Genomic DNA, 17,588 nt, shown 5'->3' with positions numbered 1-17,588 from the left:
ATGGAGTCCTATTATTCTGATTACTTTTATTTTCATTCACATAGGAAATATTTCATTGATTAGGCATTTAAACCACATTATACAGTGAACTTTTAGGTGGTTGGAATAAGAATTTATGACAAATTCTATAGGTCTACTATAGTAATATATTCATTTTTAGTTTCAAAAGATTTTTCTTTAAAAAAAAAAAAAAAAGAAGACAGAGAGAGACAAGTAACAAAAAACGACCTGTACCTTCCATCTTCTAGCTGAAGGGCTCTCAAGCCTGCTAAGCAAGCTTCTTTATTTACCCGGCTTAGGTCGTCTCCAAGAATAACTAGGCATGAAAGGCCAGTGTAGGTCATTGCTATGTGGCCACTATCGTAAGGATGAGCAGTTCCAGGATTCTAGATTCAAAATTAATATAATGTTAATTAGAAAACTGAAATGAAATCTTACTCCATTAAACAATTTGACAAGAAGTTTCGGTAAACAGTAAAATCAAATGTTGTTTTTACTGACTTGTATAGACATCTGGTAGAGAAAAATAAAACTCAATTTCATGTATGTCTCAACATAAGTATTACTGCATACTATCCAGGCACGTAATTTTAAAATTTATCCTCAAGCTTTATGGAAGTAGATTTGATATTCAAATAAACCAAATTATTTAAACTTTCTATTTGATCAACCAGATCAATTATAATTTATGTCTTATAAAGTTAAAAAAGCATGTGGAAATAATTATTTTATGCCATACAAATTCAAATGAAGTATACCACAGTAGTAATTACCATTTAAAAATAATACAAAACAATATAGTTGAAAAATCTTTTCCTATTCTCATATAGTTGAATTATTTGACTTTCTAATAACATTAACACTTAGAATAGCAAATAACAAAAAAATGCAAAGGCTTACGATACTAACATTGAAAAATTCTCTAGGATAAAATAATCTAACTTTTAAAGTTTAGATCCCAAATGAATACTGACTGTAAAAAGTGTTCTGTGAAGCCTGTGAGACTAGTAATCGCCCAGCAGAGCTGGGGAGTCGAACTAGGAGACTCATGTCACCAAGACATGCACTGAACTAGTCTATAGTCTCACTGATGTGACGGCTCCAACAAAACGGCAAAGTTATCAAAAATCTCTTAAGGTTTATAAAATATGTGACTCCTTGTAGGAAACCCTGCAGACTCCAGTTGGCACAGACACAGATAAAATTAACTTAAAAACTTGTTAAAATAAAGTAAAAATGTAAAGCCAAGTAACAAGACAAAGCGCTTAAAGTTTTATAATTATTTTCAAATGGCCAGTCCTATTAACTAGATACTTTAAAAATAATTTCACTTAAAAAATGTAAAATTTCACATTGTACTAATTTATCTCTCTGTTAAGAAAGTTTTGATTTTGACAGACTAAGAGTACCTTTTAAATTCATCCTTCTCATAGGCTTTCCTTCTGTTTTAGTTGGGCTCATCAATAACTGCTTCAAATACCTGAGTAACTGCTCAAAATACTACAAAGTTAAAATGAATCTTATACAAAGATTTTGGTTAAAATAGATTCCATTGCTTTCTACAATAAATGTTAATCTCTACACTGCTGAAAGGCATCAAATCCTGGCTCTATTACTCACTGGGTTGCCTCATTCTGAAAAATGGAGATATTAGTATCCACTTCACAGGGTTACTGTGAAGATTAAATAAAGTTACTATCTATACAGATGCTAGTTATCTTACTGATGATGATGCAAGTGCAAGGCAAATATCAAAAGGGCCACTACTTCTTTGGAGTCATGACCCAAGGGTCTTAGAACCACCAGTGACTTAATCAGAATACGTATCTGCTCACTGACCTTCTATAATTCTTTACAGAATAAGTCTGCAAGGTGTTCAAATATCCTCTAAATCTGAACTCACCCCACCTATCCAGTCTTACATATACAACTTTTTATATAGTCTCACAAATATGACAAGCAAATCTTCACTGTGGTAACTCTTCCATTCTGAGTTCCTCCTTAGAACTTAAGCTCTAATATGCCTGGATATTCTATTCCACATTTATAACTGACTTCTTAGAATTCTTTTTTGGTTGCTCTTGCTCAGCTGCCAAGTCATGTCTGACTCTCTGAAACCCCACGAACTGCAAGATGCCAGGCTTCCCTGTCCTGCACCATCTCCTGGAGTTTGCTCAAACTCATGCCCACGAGTCAGTGATGCCATCTCATCCTGTTGCCCCCTTCTCCTCTTGCCCTTAATCTTTCCCAGCATCAGGGTCTTTTCCAGTAAACCGGCTCTTTATATCAGTTGGCCAAAGTATTGGAGCTTACTTAAACTAAATATCTGCTACGTTAAAAGCACTGTGGCGAATCCAAACAAATCAAACGTGTACCTTAATCTTCAAGGCAGAAGAGTGGTCTATTTGAATAAGTACAGTACAAAATAGGATGCAATAAGTGTCATGATGGAAATACAACAATACATGGATATAAGATTTTTTTCTGCAGGATGAGAGAAGCTTGGTTAGGTACAGATGAAGAGGGGGCTTTAAGTAGGAGGAAAAGTAAAAGTAAAGCAGAGAAGGAAAAATCCTGGCTATGTAGTATGTGTTAAGGATAGTACATAGTTTCAAAGAGAATACGGGATTTGCTGGAAGAAAGACAGTGAGAAAAGGGGGTTGAGAGGATCCATCAGTGTTTCTCAAGAAGTGTTCTATGGCCACTAGCGGCCCTGAGCATTTTCAGATAAGTCAATGGCCTACAGGTGGTTTTAGAAGAAAAACTGACGGTATTATCTCATTTATATACTATATTAGAAAATCTTATTGTTTCCTCAGGTTCCCTTGGTTTCAGCCCTCTCCTGGATTCTCAGCCACCACCCTAACAGACAACTCCTTGTGGGCCCGTATGAGCCCACCAGAGCCTCGAGCTCCTTCTATCATTCAACACTCAGACTAACACAACACAGAATGGAGCGGGACCCAGCCTCCCCAGAAAACGCCTAGGTACCAATGAATTAGGGCCATAAATGGGTTTTAGGAGACTCTGTGAACCAAAGGCAAAAACAGTTTCTTCTTAAACTTTATTCTTGTTAATTCAAATATGCTTTAGGAGAGGAGTGAGGGGGAAAAGGAAGCTGCTTCCTTAAAGTAATGTTATCAAAGAACTGTTTTACTCCAACAAGTGTAGGTATACATCTGTATAGGGTATAGTGTGGTGTAACGGTCATTACTATCAGGGTCACGACTTGTAGATATCCTGTCCATTATGACTAAACGCAGAGCTATCTCTATTTAGCACTGTCTTAGGTTGTAAAGTATTTTATGCATCATATAGAAAGAACAACTTTTACTGATCTTTTTTTCTAGATTATCTGATAAAAGCAATGGGCATACGTGATTGGAGATACTTTAGCGAAGTCATATGACTTTCACATAGGCATGCTTGTCTACAGCTTAAGGCAAAGGAAGAAAGCTGAAGTGATGCCTCTGTCAAATCATGTCACCTCCTTCAAAACCACTGCTATTTATTCCAAAATTTTGAAGCAGAGTATGGAAAAACTGGTAGCATGCCATTTACCTTCAGTTTGGAACCAGATACAAATCTTGATGCACTCAGTGTAGCCAGATATTGGCTTGTAACCATTATATAAGCAGGCTGATCCCATCTAGGAAAAAGTTTCTATTTTGTGAGGTCTTCTTCCACAAAATGATGAAGCTTTTCTCTGCTTTCTATTGTAGAAAAATACTTTGTACACAGAGGAAATACCTAAAAAAGCTTGTTTGGGGTCCACCTCTTTGAAGAAGGAAAAAAGCTTGTCAGGACTCAGATTTTCTGTACCTGCATGTACTAATATCAAAGTCCTGCCTGAAACCTTGGAGACAACCTGCCTCTGTCATGAAGGTCATCATAATTCATCACTACTTGGGCCTCGAATCAGTGCCTTAGCAAGAACGTTTTCTTTCATTCCTAAGAAATGTGAACCAAATATAAAGTCCTACTGTAACCCATGGAAGGTTTCTTAGAGAACAAATGTACTCAAGTACTTTATTTCCATTTTCTCCAGGAAATCACCAATAATTTGTACACACACACAGGTGCAATAGCAACAAAAACATAATTTTTGTAACAATAGGAATTCCTGTGGGCTTATATACTGTGCATTATTTCAGGAAGCAGGGTGGGTACAGCTTTCCCTTAAAAAGTTACAGTTCATAAACACATTTATTTAGCTACACTAAAACTTGGAAACCTGGTTCTTTCCATATACTTTATTAGTTTTCTTTCTTACTAAAATCTCTACACTCCCCCTCCTCTTTCCTCCTAATCCAAACAGGACTAACCTTTGATGGATTGAATGGAATACCCAGGTAAGAAGAGCCTCGGAAACCACAGCGGTTTAGATTTGATCCTGGAAAATAAAAACATGTACTTTTAAAGTGTACTTTATTTTCACACAGATTCTAAGGCAGTTCAATTATACAATCTCTCAGAAAAAGCATATTTTAGTACCAAAGCTTTGTCACTATCTCCATTTTCATGCTACCTAATGCTGAATGTCTGCTCTAGGAGCTTTACACGGATTTCTCCATTCAATTTCCAAACCAGTCCAAACCAAAATATGACTTCCTACCAGATACTTTTAATTTCAGCCTATGTCACTGAGTCCAAAATGTTTTCCTACCTTTTCTAAATGATGATTTTTCATGTGACCAACATATTCAACCTCTCATGCTATAGAACCGAAAGCAGAGAAGCACTGATAATAAGTGACATGTTCAAATAGCTGGTTAGCAACACAAATAGTCCCATCCAATGTCTTTTAACTTTAACTCACAGCTTCTTTACAGGGGAGAAAGGTTTAGGTATAAACTGTTCTACAGTTGCAGAAAATAAATGTACTTTACATTTTAGTATTAGATAGTCCTTCATTTTAAGTACAATACTTTGCTTTGTACAAAAGAACACTGAAGTAAGAACTTGGTATCTGCTTATTCAGAGCATGTTTAATCACATAGATATTTTTCATTTTTCAAGATATCAATGGAATATAACTGGGAACCTAAGAAAGAAAATAGCTACACCCATGAAAGGAATTCTTGTGCACTACAGATGGGAATGTAAACTGTTGTAGCCACTCAAAAAATTAAGACTAGAACCACCATGTGATCCAGCAATTTCACTTTTGGGTATATATATTTTTAAAAAAATGACATCATTATACCAAAGAGATTATCTGTACTCCCATGTTCACTGCATTATTCACAACACCCCAGACATGGAAACAACGTAAGTGTCCAACTATGAAGGAATGGATAGGAAAAACGTGAGGTATCTACAGACAAATGTATGTGTGTATATTTATACACACATACATATATATCACACACAAACACACGGGGAGTATGACTCAGCCATCAGAAGATGGAAGTTTTGCTTCTTGCAACAATATGGATGAGCCTAAAGGGCATACAGTTCAGTTCAGTTCACTCGCTCAGTCGTGTCCGACTCTTTGCGACCCCATGAATCGCAGCACGCCAGGCCTCCCTGTCCATCACAAACTCCCAGAGTTTACTCAAACTCATGGCCATTGAGTTGGTGATGCCATCCAACCATCTCATCCTCTGTTGTCCCCTTCGCCTCCTGCCCTCAATCTTTCCCAGCATCAGGGTCTTTTCAAAGGAGTCAGCTCTTCCCATTAGGTGGCCAAAGTACTGGAGTTTCAGCTTCAGCATCAGTCCTTTCAATGAATATTCAGGACTGATTTTCTTTAGGATGGACTGGTTGGATCTCCTTGCAGTCCAAGGGACTCTCAAGAGCTTCTCCAACACCACAGTTCGAAAGCACTCAGCGCTCAGCTTTCTTTATAGTCCAACTCTCACATCCATACATGACCACTGGAAAAACCATAGCGTTGACTAGACGGATCTTGTTGGCAAAGTAATGCCTTGAGAACCCCATGAACAGCATGAAAAGGACATCACACTAAGTGAAATAAACCAGACGAGAAAGACATATGGTGCATGTTCTTATGTACATGTAGTAATCAAACAAGCTGAACTCAGAGAGAGGAAAAGAGTAGTTGTCAGGGCTGGCAGGGGGGAAGATGCTGGCCAAAGGGTACAAACTCTGAACTGTAAGGTGAATCGGTTCTGGGGATCTAATGTCTGTATAGCATGGTGATTGTACTGAACAATACTATATTGTATCCTTGTAAGTTAATAAGACCTTCAGTAGCAGAACTTAAACTTTATCACCACACAAAAAGGTAATTCTGAGGGGAATGGAGCTGCTAACTAGCCTTACTGTGGTAATAATTTCAGTGTATATGTACATCAAATAATCATGCTGTACATCTTAAACTTACATATATGTCAGTAGTATCTCCAGAGTGTTGGAAAGTAATTCAAAAGTATAAACCAAAAAAATGGTCATACCCACATTAAAAAGATAAGTGTGGTTTTAAGAACTATTAGAAAATCAGCATGACAGAAATAGAAGGTAGGAATGTAGTAACAACAGACTGTATATGCATTGCTATTAAAAAAAAAAATCAAGCTGACAAACTATTTGCAATAGCTAGAACATGGAAGCAACCTAGATATCCATCATCAGATGAATGGATGAAGACATTGTGGTACATATACACAATGGAATATTACTCAGCCATAAAAAGGAACACATTTGAGTCAGTTCTAATGAGGTGGATGAACCTGGAGTCTATTATACAGAGTGAAGTAAGTCAGAAAGAGAAAAACAAATATTGTATATTCATGTATATATATGGAGTCCAGAAAGATGGTACTGATGAACCTATTTACCGGGCAACAATGGAGATGCAGACATGGAGAGACTTATGGACACGGACTGGGGGAGGAGGAGAGGGCAGGACGAATGGAGAGAGGAACGTGGAAACACACACACTTCCATGTTTAAAGCAGATAACCAGTGGGAATGTGCTGCATGACTCAGGGAACTCAAACCGGGGCTCTGGGACACAGGTGGGGAAGGGGGTGAGGTGGGAGGAAGGCTCCAGAGGGTGGGGACACACGCACACCTGTGGTTGATTCATGCTGACGTATGGCAGAAACCAACACAATATTGTGAAGCAATTTTCCTTCAATTAAAAATAGGTGAGTTTAAACACTGGTTCTGAGATGAGGAACTAGCTTCACATCCCTATGACTGGTACATGACTAATCATAATTGGTTTTCAGGTACCAGACACTATAACAGGGCTTCCCTGATATATCTGTTAGTAAAAAATCCGCCTGCAATGCAGGAGACCCTGGTTTGATTCCTGGGTCGGGAAGATCTGCTGGAGAAGGGATAGGCTACCCACCTCAGTATTCTTGGGCTTCCCTTATGGCTCAGAGGGTAAAGAATCCACTTGCAATGCAGGTAGACCTGGGTTCAATCCCCCAGAGAAGGGAAAGACTACCCACTCCAGTATTCTGGCCTGGAGAATTCCATGGACTATACAGTCCATGGGGTTGCAAAGAGTCAAACACAACTGGCGACTCTCCCTTTCACACTATTCAGTTTTATATCTCCTGAAATACTTAGAATAGCAGCTTATACATTAATCCTAGGTAATTTAGGAAACTTCTTCCCAAGAATCTTCCCTCATTAACAACAACAAAAAAAATTAACTTAAAAATGAATACTATCTAATGGTGATGATTTTGATGAACATGGTTCTCTTACTTTTGCTAAAGACTTTTAAATTGGTAAGCCATTTAAGACTTGCTAATACATCGTGAGTCATAAAAAGGCTCATACCCTCTGACTTGGTAACGATGCACATGAATATCCGCTCCAGTAACTTCAAATATGAGACGATCATATGCATAGAAACACTCAGGATAGTATTTTGATGGTAAAAATTTTGAAGCAACACAAAAGTCCAATGGGTTAAATATATAACATATTGTATCTACTCAAAGAAAAGCAATATATCTACTCTATTAAAAGCAATGATTTGGGAAAACTACATAGTAACACAGAAATAAATATGATTAAGAGTATATGGGCACTATGTTTATAATTAGGTGAAGTGTACTTATCATCAAAGCTTCAAAGGGAATAAACACAGTAATTTGTGGGATATGAATAAAGCTGAATGTTGTCTTTGTCATTGTTGTCATCACAAATTACCACAAACTTAGCAACTTAAAACAACACTCATTTATTGTCCCACAGTTCTGTAAGGTCAGAAGTCCAAGGTAGGTCTCCCTAGGCTAAAATATCTACGTGTTGGTAGGGCTACATTCCTTATTGGAGGTTCTGGGGAACAAATCTGGCAGAAGTAAGTTCCTTGCAGTTGGAAGACTAAGGTCTCTACTCCCTGGCCAGATGTCAGCCAGGGCGCGCCCTCACCGCCCAGAGGGCGCTCTTGCCACCTCCTGCGTCTGGGCCCGTGTCTCAGAATACAGCAACGGGGCCCAGATCCTTACGCGTAGACTCGCCCTAGTTTCCCCCTTCCGCAGCATCTCTCTCTCCTCCTCCTTCCCTGCACTTTTCTCTTTCTCTTTTGTCTTCTGTAATAAGGGCTCATGTGATTATACTGTGACTGTATGTATAACAACCATAGGACAATCTCCATATTTTAAGATCAGCTATTTAGTACCCTTAACTTCATCTGCAGCATCTGTGGTACCCAGATTAGTGCTTGATTGAAAAACCAGGGAACAGGAATCATGGGGGGAGAGGAGGTGACATCTTCAGAATTCTGCCTAATACTCTTTCCATACTCCAAACTGGATGTAACATTGTATTTTTTTAATTAAAAATAAATTATCCCTTCCTTACCAAGCCACGAGTGCCTTTATCCTTTTAGTGTCACTTGTTTTAATCCATCTTGAATTGGGTGAGGGGTGATGTTAAACAATATATTTTCCTAGGTCCTATATTTTATCTGAACCCTAAAATGTTTTACTATTATTACTTAAATTTTTGCAATCAGCCTTTGGATTGCCTTTTTAAAAGTTATCCTTTCAAGCTACTGATCCGCTGACAGTTCTCTAAGAAAATCAAATCCTATTCCTACTTTTGATGAAAGAAAGCTCTGATTCCCTGTTTCAGGTCTGAGTTTAAACTTCCCTTAAGAAACCTTCTGGAGCCCACACTAACTTTCATATCGAGGCTGACATACAGTAGGGGCTTGAAAAAGGAAAGTTTCTTTAAAATAAAAATACCTTTTCTTCCATTTTCAAAAGGGAGTACACATCATCATCTTAAAAAATTCATCAGGCCATTCTTCCTGGTTCCCGTCAAGATCTGTCTGCTATTGTGAATTCTTTTACAATGCTAGTAAGCTTACCTATTTATGATAACTATTCAAGAATAAACATGAAATTTATTCCAAATTTACAACTGAATACATATTCAGGATAAAGTTTAAACTTCTTTGGAGGATTTTAGATAGCACCCTCCAGTGTTTCTATTCAGTACTAGCAAAGAAAATGTGGTCTGGCTGATGAACATTATCAAGTATAGTTAGGAAAAATGTAGACGCTTTTGGGTCCTAACCTCGGCCCACATCAAAACCCTCAGAGTAGGGCCTGAACTAACACATATAAGAAAGAAAAATAATCCCTGCCTGATAACACAGTGAGAATTGAGAACCACTGATTTGGTGAATACATACATAAAGTCAAACTAGTTTAACTTCTTATATGGAAGTAGCTTAGACAGCTATGTATCATAAAAACCCAGATTACTTAAAAACTGAACCTGGGTCAACGGAAAGAAAAAGGAACAGCAGCAAAAATGGACATATGAATGGGTATAATATACGTATGGGTATTTATGTGTGAGTGTGTAGTTAGAAAAGGCAGAGGAACCAGAGATCAAATTGCCAGTATCTGCTGGATCATTGAAAAAGCAAGAGAGTTCCAGAAAAACGTGTATTTCTGCTCTACTGACTACGCCAAAGCCTTCGACTGTGTGGATCACAATAAACTGTGGAAAATTCTGAAAGAGATGGGAATACCAGACCATCTGACCTGCCTCTTGAGAAACCTATATGGAGGTCAGGAAGCAAAAGTTAGAACTGGACATGGAACAGCAGACTGGTTCCAAATAGGAAAAGGAGTACGTCAAGGCTGTATATTGTCACCCTGCTTATTTAACTTATATGCAGAGTAGATCATGAGAAACGCTGGGCTAGATGAAGCACAAGCTGGAATCAAGACTGCCGGAAGAAATATCAATAACCTCAGATATGCAGATGACACCACCCTTCTGGCAGAAATTGAAGAGGAACTAAAAAGCTTCTTGATGAAAGTGAAAGAGGAGAGTGAAAAAGTTGGCTTAAAGCTCAGCATTCAGAAAACTAAGATCATGGCATCTGGTCCCATCACCTCATGGGAAACAGATGGGGAGACAGTGGAAACAGTGCCAGACTTTATTTTTTTGGGCTCCAAAATCACTGCAGTGGTGACTGCAGCCATGAAATTAAAAGACGCCTACTCCTTGGAAGGAAAGTTATAACCAACCTAGATAGCATATTAAAAAGCAGAGACATTACTTTGCCAACAAAGGTCCGTCTGCTCGAGGCTATGGTTTTTCCCGTGGTCATGTATGGATGTTGGACTGTGAAGAAAGTTGAGTGCAGAAGAATTGATGCTTTTGAACTGCGGTGTTGGAGAAGACTCTTGAGAGTTCCATGGACTGCAAGGAGATCCAACCAGTCCATCCTAAAGGAAATCAGTCCTAGGTGCTCATTGGAGGGACTGATGCTGAAGCTGAAACTCCAATACTTTGGCCACCTCATGTGAAGAGTTGACTCATTGGAAAAGACCCTGATGCTGGGAGGGATTGGGGGCAGGAGGAGAAGGGGATGACAGAGGATGAGATGGCTGGATGGCATCACTGACTCGATGGACATGAGTCTGAGTAAACTCCGGGAGCTGGTGATGGACAGGGAGGCCTGGCGTGCTGTGATTCATGGGGTGGCAGAGTCGGACACGACTGAGCGACTGAACTGAACTGAACTGATGTAGTTGTTGTCTAGTCACTAAGTCACGTCCAACTCTTTTGCAACACCATGGATTGTAGCCCACCAGGCTCCTCTGTCCTTGGGATTCTCCAGGTGAAAATTTTGGAGTGGGTTGCCATTTCTCCCTTCAGGGAATCTTCCTGAGCCAGGGATCGAACCCATGTCTCCTGCATTGGCAGATAGGTTCTTTACCACTCAGTCACCAGGGAAGGCCAAGTATGTAGAGAGATGTAGTAAAGAATAAAACATGTTTAGCTATTAACCATGAAGAAAAACAATCCCTTTATCTGCATGCTTGCACATGAAAGCTAAGTATTAAGTTACAAAGCTGACTTCTGCTTGATGACTGGGTCATATCTGACTTACAACTTAGGGTCTGACTACTAAACTCATACAAACACCAGCCATATGCCAAGCATCATAAAGACAATGTATTTAGATATTCTCTAAAAAGCAAAGAAACTCACAGAATGTAAAACTTTAATGAGAGTTTAAAAAGATTTATTTTAGTCAGCAGAGTTACTCTGCTTTTCATAAGAAAATGCATTTGCCCTCTTTAAAGAGAAAATTTTTTGGAGACAAAATAAAAATACATAAAATATTATATTTAAATGCTTCCAATAAAAGATAACTTGAGCTAAAATATCACCACATTAATAGTGGTGGTTGTGCTGCTTCAATATAATCCAAAACTTGTTTTGATTATGTTCTTAACTTTCTCATTTTCATTTTCAAAGTTATGTTATTGCACTATGCAAGAAGAATTCAAGTGAATGTGGTGATTGATTTTTTTTAAGTAAAAGTAGACATTTACATTTTATGGCTATAGAAATAATTTCTCACAGGTCTCAAGAAACACAAGGTTTCCTAGTAAGAGAACATATCTTATATGACTCCTGTCTTACGATGTCAAGAAAGATCCACACACGGTAAATACAATAGTACATAGCTTAAAAAATGTTTTTTGTATCTATTTCCTAAATTCCACAGATTAGTTTTAGAATAGGACCTAGACCAGTTAAACAGAAGGCAGGTGGGGGATTTTCTGTCATAGAGATTTGAAATTTAATAGCATTTCATCCAACAGAACAGTAAGTTGAGAATTTGGAACTGCAGGTGGGCTGTGAAAAGACTGTGGCATAGCATACCCAATATGTGACTAAGGGCCGCTGGGGACATAAAGCAACCCATGACTGGGACACTATCTTTACATAAAATGCTTGATCTACATGCCTCCCAAACAAGTGTTCTATAATTTCCAAAATTTTTAACGGTCAGTTTAGCCACATGAAACTATACTTACATTTCCAGCATGTTGTTTAAAATTAAAAAAGGAATCAAACTCATTGAAAGTCTACTAAAAAATTGAAATCATTGAACATTTTACCTTTTAATATTAAACCACTTTATCTACATTTCCAAACACTTAATTCTAATTATTATGAGCTCTATTAAGGAAGAGATACCAGATTAATTTTCCTTTAGACACATAAGACAGCCTCAGAGTTTTCATGAAAAAAATCCGTATGTCACAGAAAAACATACATAAGAAGAGCACTAGATGCATGGGATCAGTGTTGGGAAACTGAAAGTGAGGAACAGGAAGCTGTGCTCTCACTTTGCTCTAACATTAACTAGTTATGTAACTGTGCACAAATGATTGCTCTCTCTGGATCTAAACATCAACTTGTAAACTGGGGGACTATAATATTCCTTTTGTTCTAGCTCCACAATTGTCTGGTTGTGCTCCTGGTCAGAGAGGGGAACAAAGCCCCCAGGTTGATCCCTGATGTTTCCTAAATGCTTCCTGATATTGATGAGAAGGGCCCCAACCCTCCAATGGTCTGACCACACACTTATTACTAGGATACCACTGGGGTCTTTACAACCCTAGGATTAAATGGAAGGCCAGGGATAATTGTGATTAAATATTTACAACGTATTTAACTGCCACCCAGGACAGTTTCCACAAGGGACTATATACTTTCCCAGTACAGCATCATGGGACCTGGAGTCAGAAGCCGGGGATTCCAGTCGGCTCTGTCACTGACATCTGTGCGTGACCTCAGGCAGGCCGCTCACTCACTCTTCCTCTCAATGTCTGCCCCACTTCTGGGAAAGGCAGACTGAGGGAAGAACAAATGTGATGTATTTGAAAACTACTATTAAATAATGCACTCAATTGTTCCTGCCATTGGCAAAATGTCAATATTTGTGTATAATCATATAAATTGGCTTCAGTTCAGTTCAGTTCAGTCGCTTAGTCGTGTCCGACTCTTTGCGACCCCATGAATCGCAGCACACCAGGCCTCCCTGTCCATCACCAACTCCCGGAGTTTACTCAAACTCATGCCCATCGAGTCGGTGATACCATCCAGCCATCTCATCCTCTGTCGTCCCCTTCTCCTCCTGCCCCCAATCCCTCCCAGCATCAGGGTCTTTTCCAGTGAGTCAACTCTTTGCATGAGGTGGCCAAAGTATTGGAGTTTCAGCTTCAGCATCAGTCCTTCCAATGAACACCAAGGACTGATTTCCTTTAGGATGGACTGGTTCGATTTCCTTGCAGTCCAAGAGACTCTCAAGAGTCTTCTCCAACACCGCAGTTCAAAAGCATCAATTTTTTGGCACTCAGCTTTCTTCACAGTCCAACTCTCACATCCATACATGACCACGGGAAAAACCATAGCCTCGAGCAGACGGACCTTTGTTGGCAAAGTAATGTCTCTGCTTTTTAATATGCTATCTAGGTTGGTTATAACTTTCCTTCCAAGGAGTAAGTGTCTTTTAATTTCATGGCTGCAGTCACCATCTGCAGTGACTTTGGAGCCCCAAAAAATAAAGTCTGGCACTGTTTCCACTGTCTCCCCATCTGTTTCCCATGAGGTGATGGGACCAGATGCCATGATCTTAGTTTTCTGAATGCTGAGCTTTAAGCCAACTTTTTCACTCTCCTCTTTCACTTTCATCAACAGGCTTTTTAGTTCCTCTTCTCTTTCTGCCAGAAGGGTGGTGTCATCTGCATATCTGAAGTTATTGATATTTCTCCTGGCAATCTTGATTCCAGCTTGTGCTTCATCTAGCCCAGCGTTTCTCATGATCTACTCTGCATATAAGTTAAATAAGCAGGGTGACAATATACAGCCTTGACGTACTCCTTTTCCTATTTGGAACCAGTCTATTGTTTCATGTCCAGTTCTAACTGCTGCTTCCTGACCTGCATACAGGTTTCTCAAGAGGCAGGTCAGATGGTCTGGTATTCCCATCTGTTTCAGAATTTTCTACAGTTTATTGTGATCCACACAGTCGAAGGCTTTGGCGTAGTCAATAAAGCAGAAATAGATGTTTTTTCTGGAACTCTCTTGCTTTTTTGATGATCCAGCGGATGTTGGCAATTTGATCTCTGGTTCCTCTGCCTTATCTAAAACCAGCTTGAACATCTGGAAGTTCACGGTTCATGTATTGCTGAAGCCTGGCTTCGAGAACTTTCAGCATTACTTTACTAGTGTGTGAGCTTAGGTTTTGTTTATTTGTGTTGTGTTTTGAAGAGACGCTGAGATAAAGATTTTTTAACTTAAATTTTAAAAATACAGAACATTTATTGTCAGCACTCAAACAATGCAGAAATATAGATAAAACTAAGGTACCTTACCCGGCCGCCGCCTTCCTCTGTTTTCATCTACCTCCCCTTCACCGAGGCGCTCTGTGATGCTTTTGGAGCTTTTCCTACACACTGGTGTTAACAGACTACTAAAACAAAACACCCCTGTACACGTCGGTATTTATCATTTAACTACATTTGATGAACAGTTATCATGTAAGAACATGTACAGATCTACCTCAATCACCTTATTACTGGGTAGTAGTCTTTACCGGCCTACAGCTTATTTAACTGCTTCACTTTTGGTGGATACTTACTGTTTCTGACGTATTACTGTAACAAACAATGCCAACACATCCTTCTACACAGACTTCTGTGCACATGTATTGGTTACCATTAACCTGGCAGCTTTAAACAACGGAAATGTATTAACAACAGAAATGTATTGTCTCATAGCTGGAGAACCCAGGAGGTCAAAATCAGGTTGTCAGCAGGCTGGTTCTTCCGAAGGCTCTGAGGGAAAACCTAGTTTGTACCCCCTCTCAGCTTCTGGCGGGCACTCGGCACTCCTGATGCTCTTTACCACGTGGACCCACCCCTGAGTTCTGCGTCTGTCTTCACCTGGCCTGTCCTTTCTCTCTGAAGGACACCAGTAACTCTTCTTGAGATCCTTACCCTAATTATGCTTGCCAAGACCCTCCTTCCAAATGTAGTCACCCTCTGAAGTTCTGGGAGCATATGCCTTTGGGGGACCATTATTTCATTAGCTACAACACACAAGGATAGGTGAGGGCAAAAAGTTACACTTCTAAAATGCCCTTCCAAAGGTAACAACAATTTTTATTTCCACCTAAAGAGTATTAAATTGCTCTTTTCCCCACATTCTTACCAACTTTTAAAAACTTTTTGGTAAACTGATGTGTAGGGAAAAATAATGTTACCATTCTTGTTTCTACTGCATCTCCCTAATTTCTAGTATCAGTTGATCCTCTTTTCATGTATTTAATGACTATATGTACTTCTTTTGTGAAATATCTATTCACAAATTTTGTCATTTTCTAAATGGCAATGTGTCATCTTTTCCTCAACCTTTTAACAACTTCTTACAGTTGGATATTAATATTTTGTCTAGTATATACAATGGCACAATTTCCTCCAAATCTGTTACTTATCCAACTTTATCTTTCCCTATGTCACATTTAAAAATATTTATTTAATCAAAGCTGCCAAATTTTTCCTTTATGGTCTCTGGGTTCTGTTTAACACTTTTAAGATTTTTACGTCCCCTAGGATTTTATGTGATATCACAAAGTAGGACAAATAGAGAGTTATGAGTTATAGAAAGCATTCTATTCAGCTTGCAAATGCCCTATAAATTTGAAAATACTTGAGGAGCCAGAGGATGGTGTAGGCTAAATGTGAAAATACAGAAAAGAAAAACAATAGGAAAAGGTGTAAATCATTTACAGTCCAACAACTGCTGATACGCAATGACGCACTACACATGAAAAGAGAAAAAAAAAATCCAAGACAGGTTCATTCATTGACCTCCAGAAGTCTACAATTCAGACACAAGCAGAACTATTTTAAGCAACAGTTAAGCAGCAATGACTGAAAAAGTAAAAAACTAGCAATGGGCTTCAATCTATGAAGTACATGGATTTGAAAGTACAATGGGAAAGACAAGTCTGATGGATCTCAAAAGGGATGGTAAATACACCCAAATTCAAAAAAATTTTTAACTCTCATCGAAGTATAATAAACAGCTTAATGAACTTCTTCAAAGTAAACTTACCTGCATAAGCAGCTCTCTGCTCAGGAAAAAGTACATGACCAGCACCCAAGAAGCACGTCCTGCTTCCTTCTTGGCACTCCCCAAAGCTCAGACTGGCTTTACTGACATTTTTACTTTGTATTAATAGAACAATATACTATGTATTTCTTTATCACAACATATGTTTGTGACATTCATCCAAATTTTTGTATGCAGGTCTAAATTGTCCTTTCCCATCACTGTACGGTGTCCCAGTGTGTGAATTCCAATACAGCACTCATCTACAACACCAATGATGGGTAGTCTGCATATTCCTACTCTGGGCTCCTGTGAAAACTGCTATGAATGACCATTCTAGTACATATCTTTTGGAGAACACATTTTTTCATTTCTGGTTGGATACATACTAGGAAGTAGAATTGCTGTCACAGAATGTATATTTGTTCGGTTTTAGGAAATACTGCCAAACAGTAGCTATAAAACAGTGGTTACAGTTGTGCAACATTCTCATCAACATTTGTTACTTTCTACCTTTCTCATTTTGGGCATTCAGGTGAGTGCACAGCTAACACAATTATTAGGGATAATGCGACAGTTTCAGATGACAGTTCGCAAGGCTCTTGTAACAAAAGATCAAATAATGAGAAAAGTAAGAAGCCTTCAAAAAGAATATGGTATTAATTAGCTCAATTATGAAGCCAGCAAACAGTCCTTAAAGGCAGATAAAAATAAAAAAGAAAGTAGGAAGCACAAATGAAAAAAATGACTAGTGTTCTGATAATTGTAACCTATAGCATGGGTTTCCTACATTTCTAGAGAGACCATAGCTATTTTATTCCAAGGAAATGAGTATCATAAGTAATGTCTGAAAGTAATACATTTTAGCAGGAACTTCTTATAGAATAGCTTTGCTATATACCATAGTGTATAATTTCCTATCTGTACTATGTGAAATACATTTAGGAAACAACAATTTTATTTAGGACATGCACTGTTAGTAAACAAACAAAAATTACACATAATCTGTAACAAAATTACCTTATATCTGTTTAATATTAATAGACTTTCACTCAGACTAGTGTAAAAAAAAGTTCTGATTAAAAAGGAAAATACAAATTACTTCCATTTTGCAGGTGACTAGAACTTGACCTCACCTCAGCCACAAGCTCCTAGAGAATGAGAACCATATCTCATAATTTACAACAGTCCCTCTGTACAAGTTTAGCAGAGTA

The 17,588-nt window shown here is 38.5% G+C and overlaps 1 protein-coding gene across 1 annotated transcript in view; it reads right to left on the bottom strand.

Annotated features, from left to right (window-relative positions):
* Window positions 1-17,588, bottom strand: part of PGGT1B (protein geranylgeranyltransferase type I subunit beta) — a 52,235-nt gene that overhangs the window by 22,907 nt on the left and 11,740 nt on the right. Inside the window, exons 3-4 of the mRNA XM_043920120.1 lie at window positions 4,326-4,393; window positions 235-386 (exon numbers count right to left, since the gene is read on the bottom strand). Coding sequence (XP_043776055.1) covers window positions 235-386; window positions 4,326-4,393 — 220 coding nt within the window. The remainder of the gene's footprint in view (window positions 1-234; window positions 387-4,325; window positions 4,394-17,588) is intronic.

The sequence above is a fragment of the Cervus elaphus genome, chromosome 12, assembly GCF_910594005.1.
Source record: "Cervus elaphus chromosome 12, mCerEla1.1, whole genome shotgun sequence".
In the NCBI taxonomy this organism is placed as follows: domain Eukaryota; kingdom Metazoa; phylum Chordata; class Mammalia; order Artiodactyla; family Cervidae; genus Cervus; species Cervus elaphus.
The sequence above is the reverse complement of the archived record's forward strand: the minus strand, read 5'-3'. Positions and strand labels throughout refer to the sequence as shown.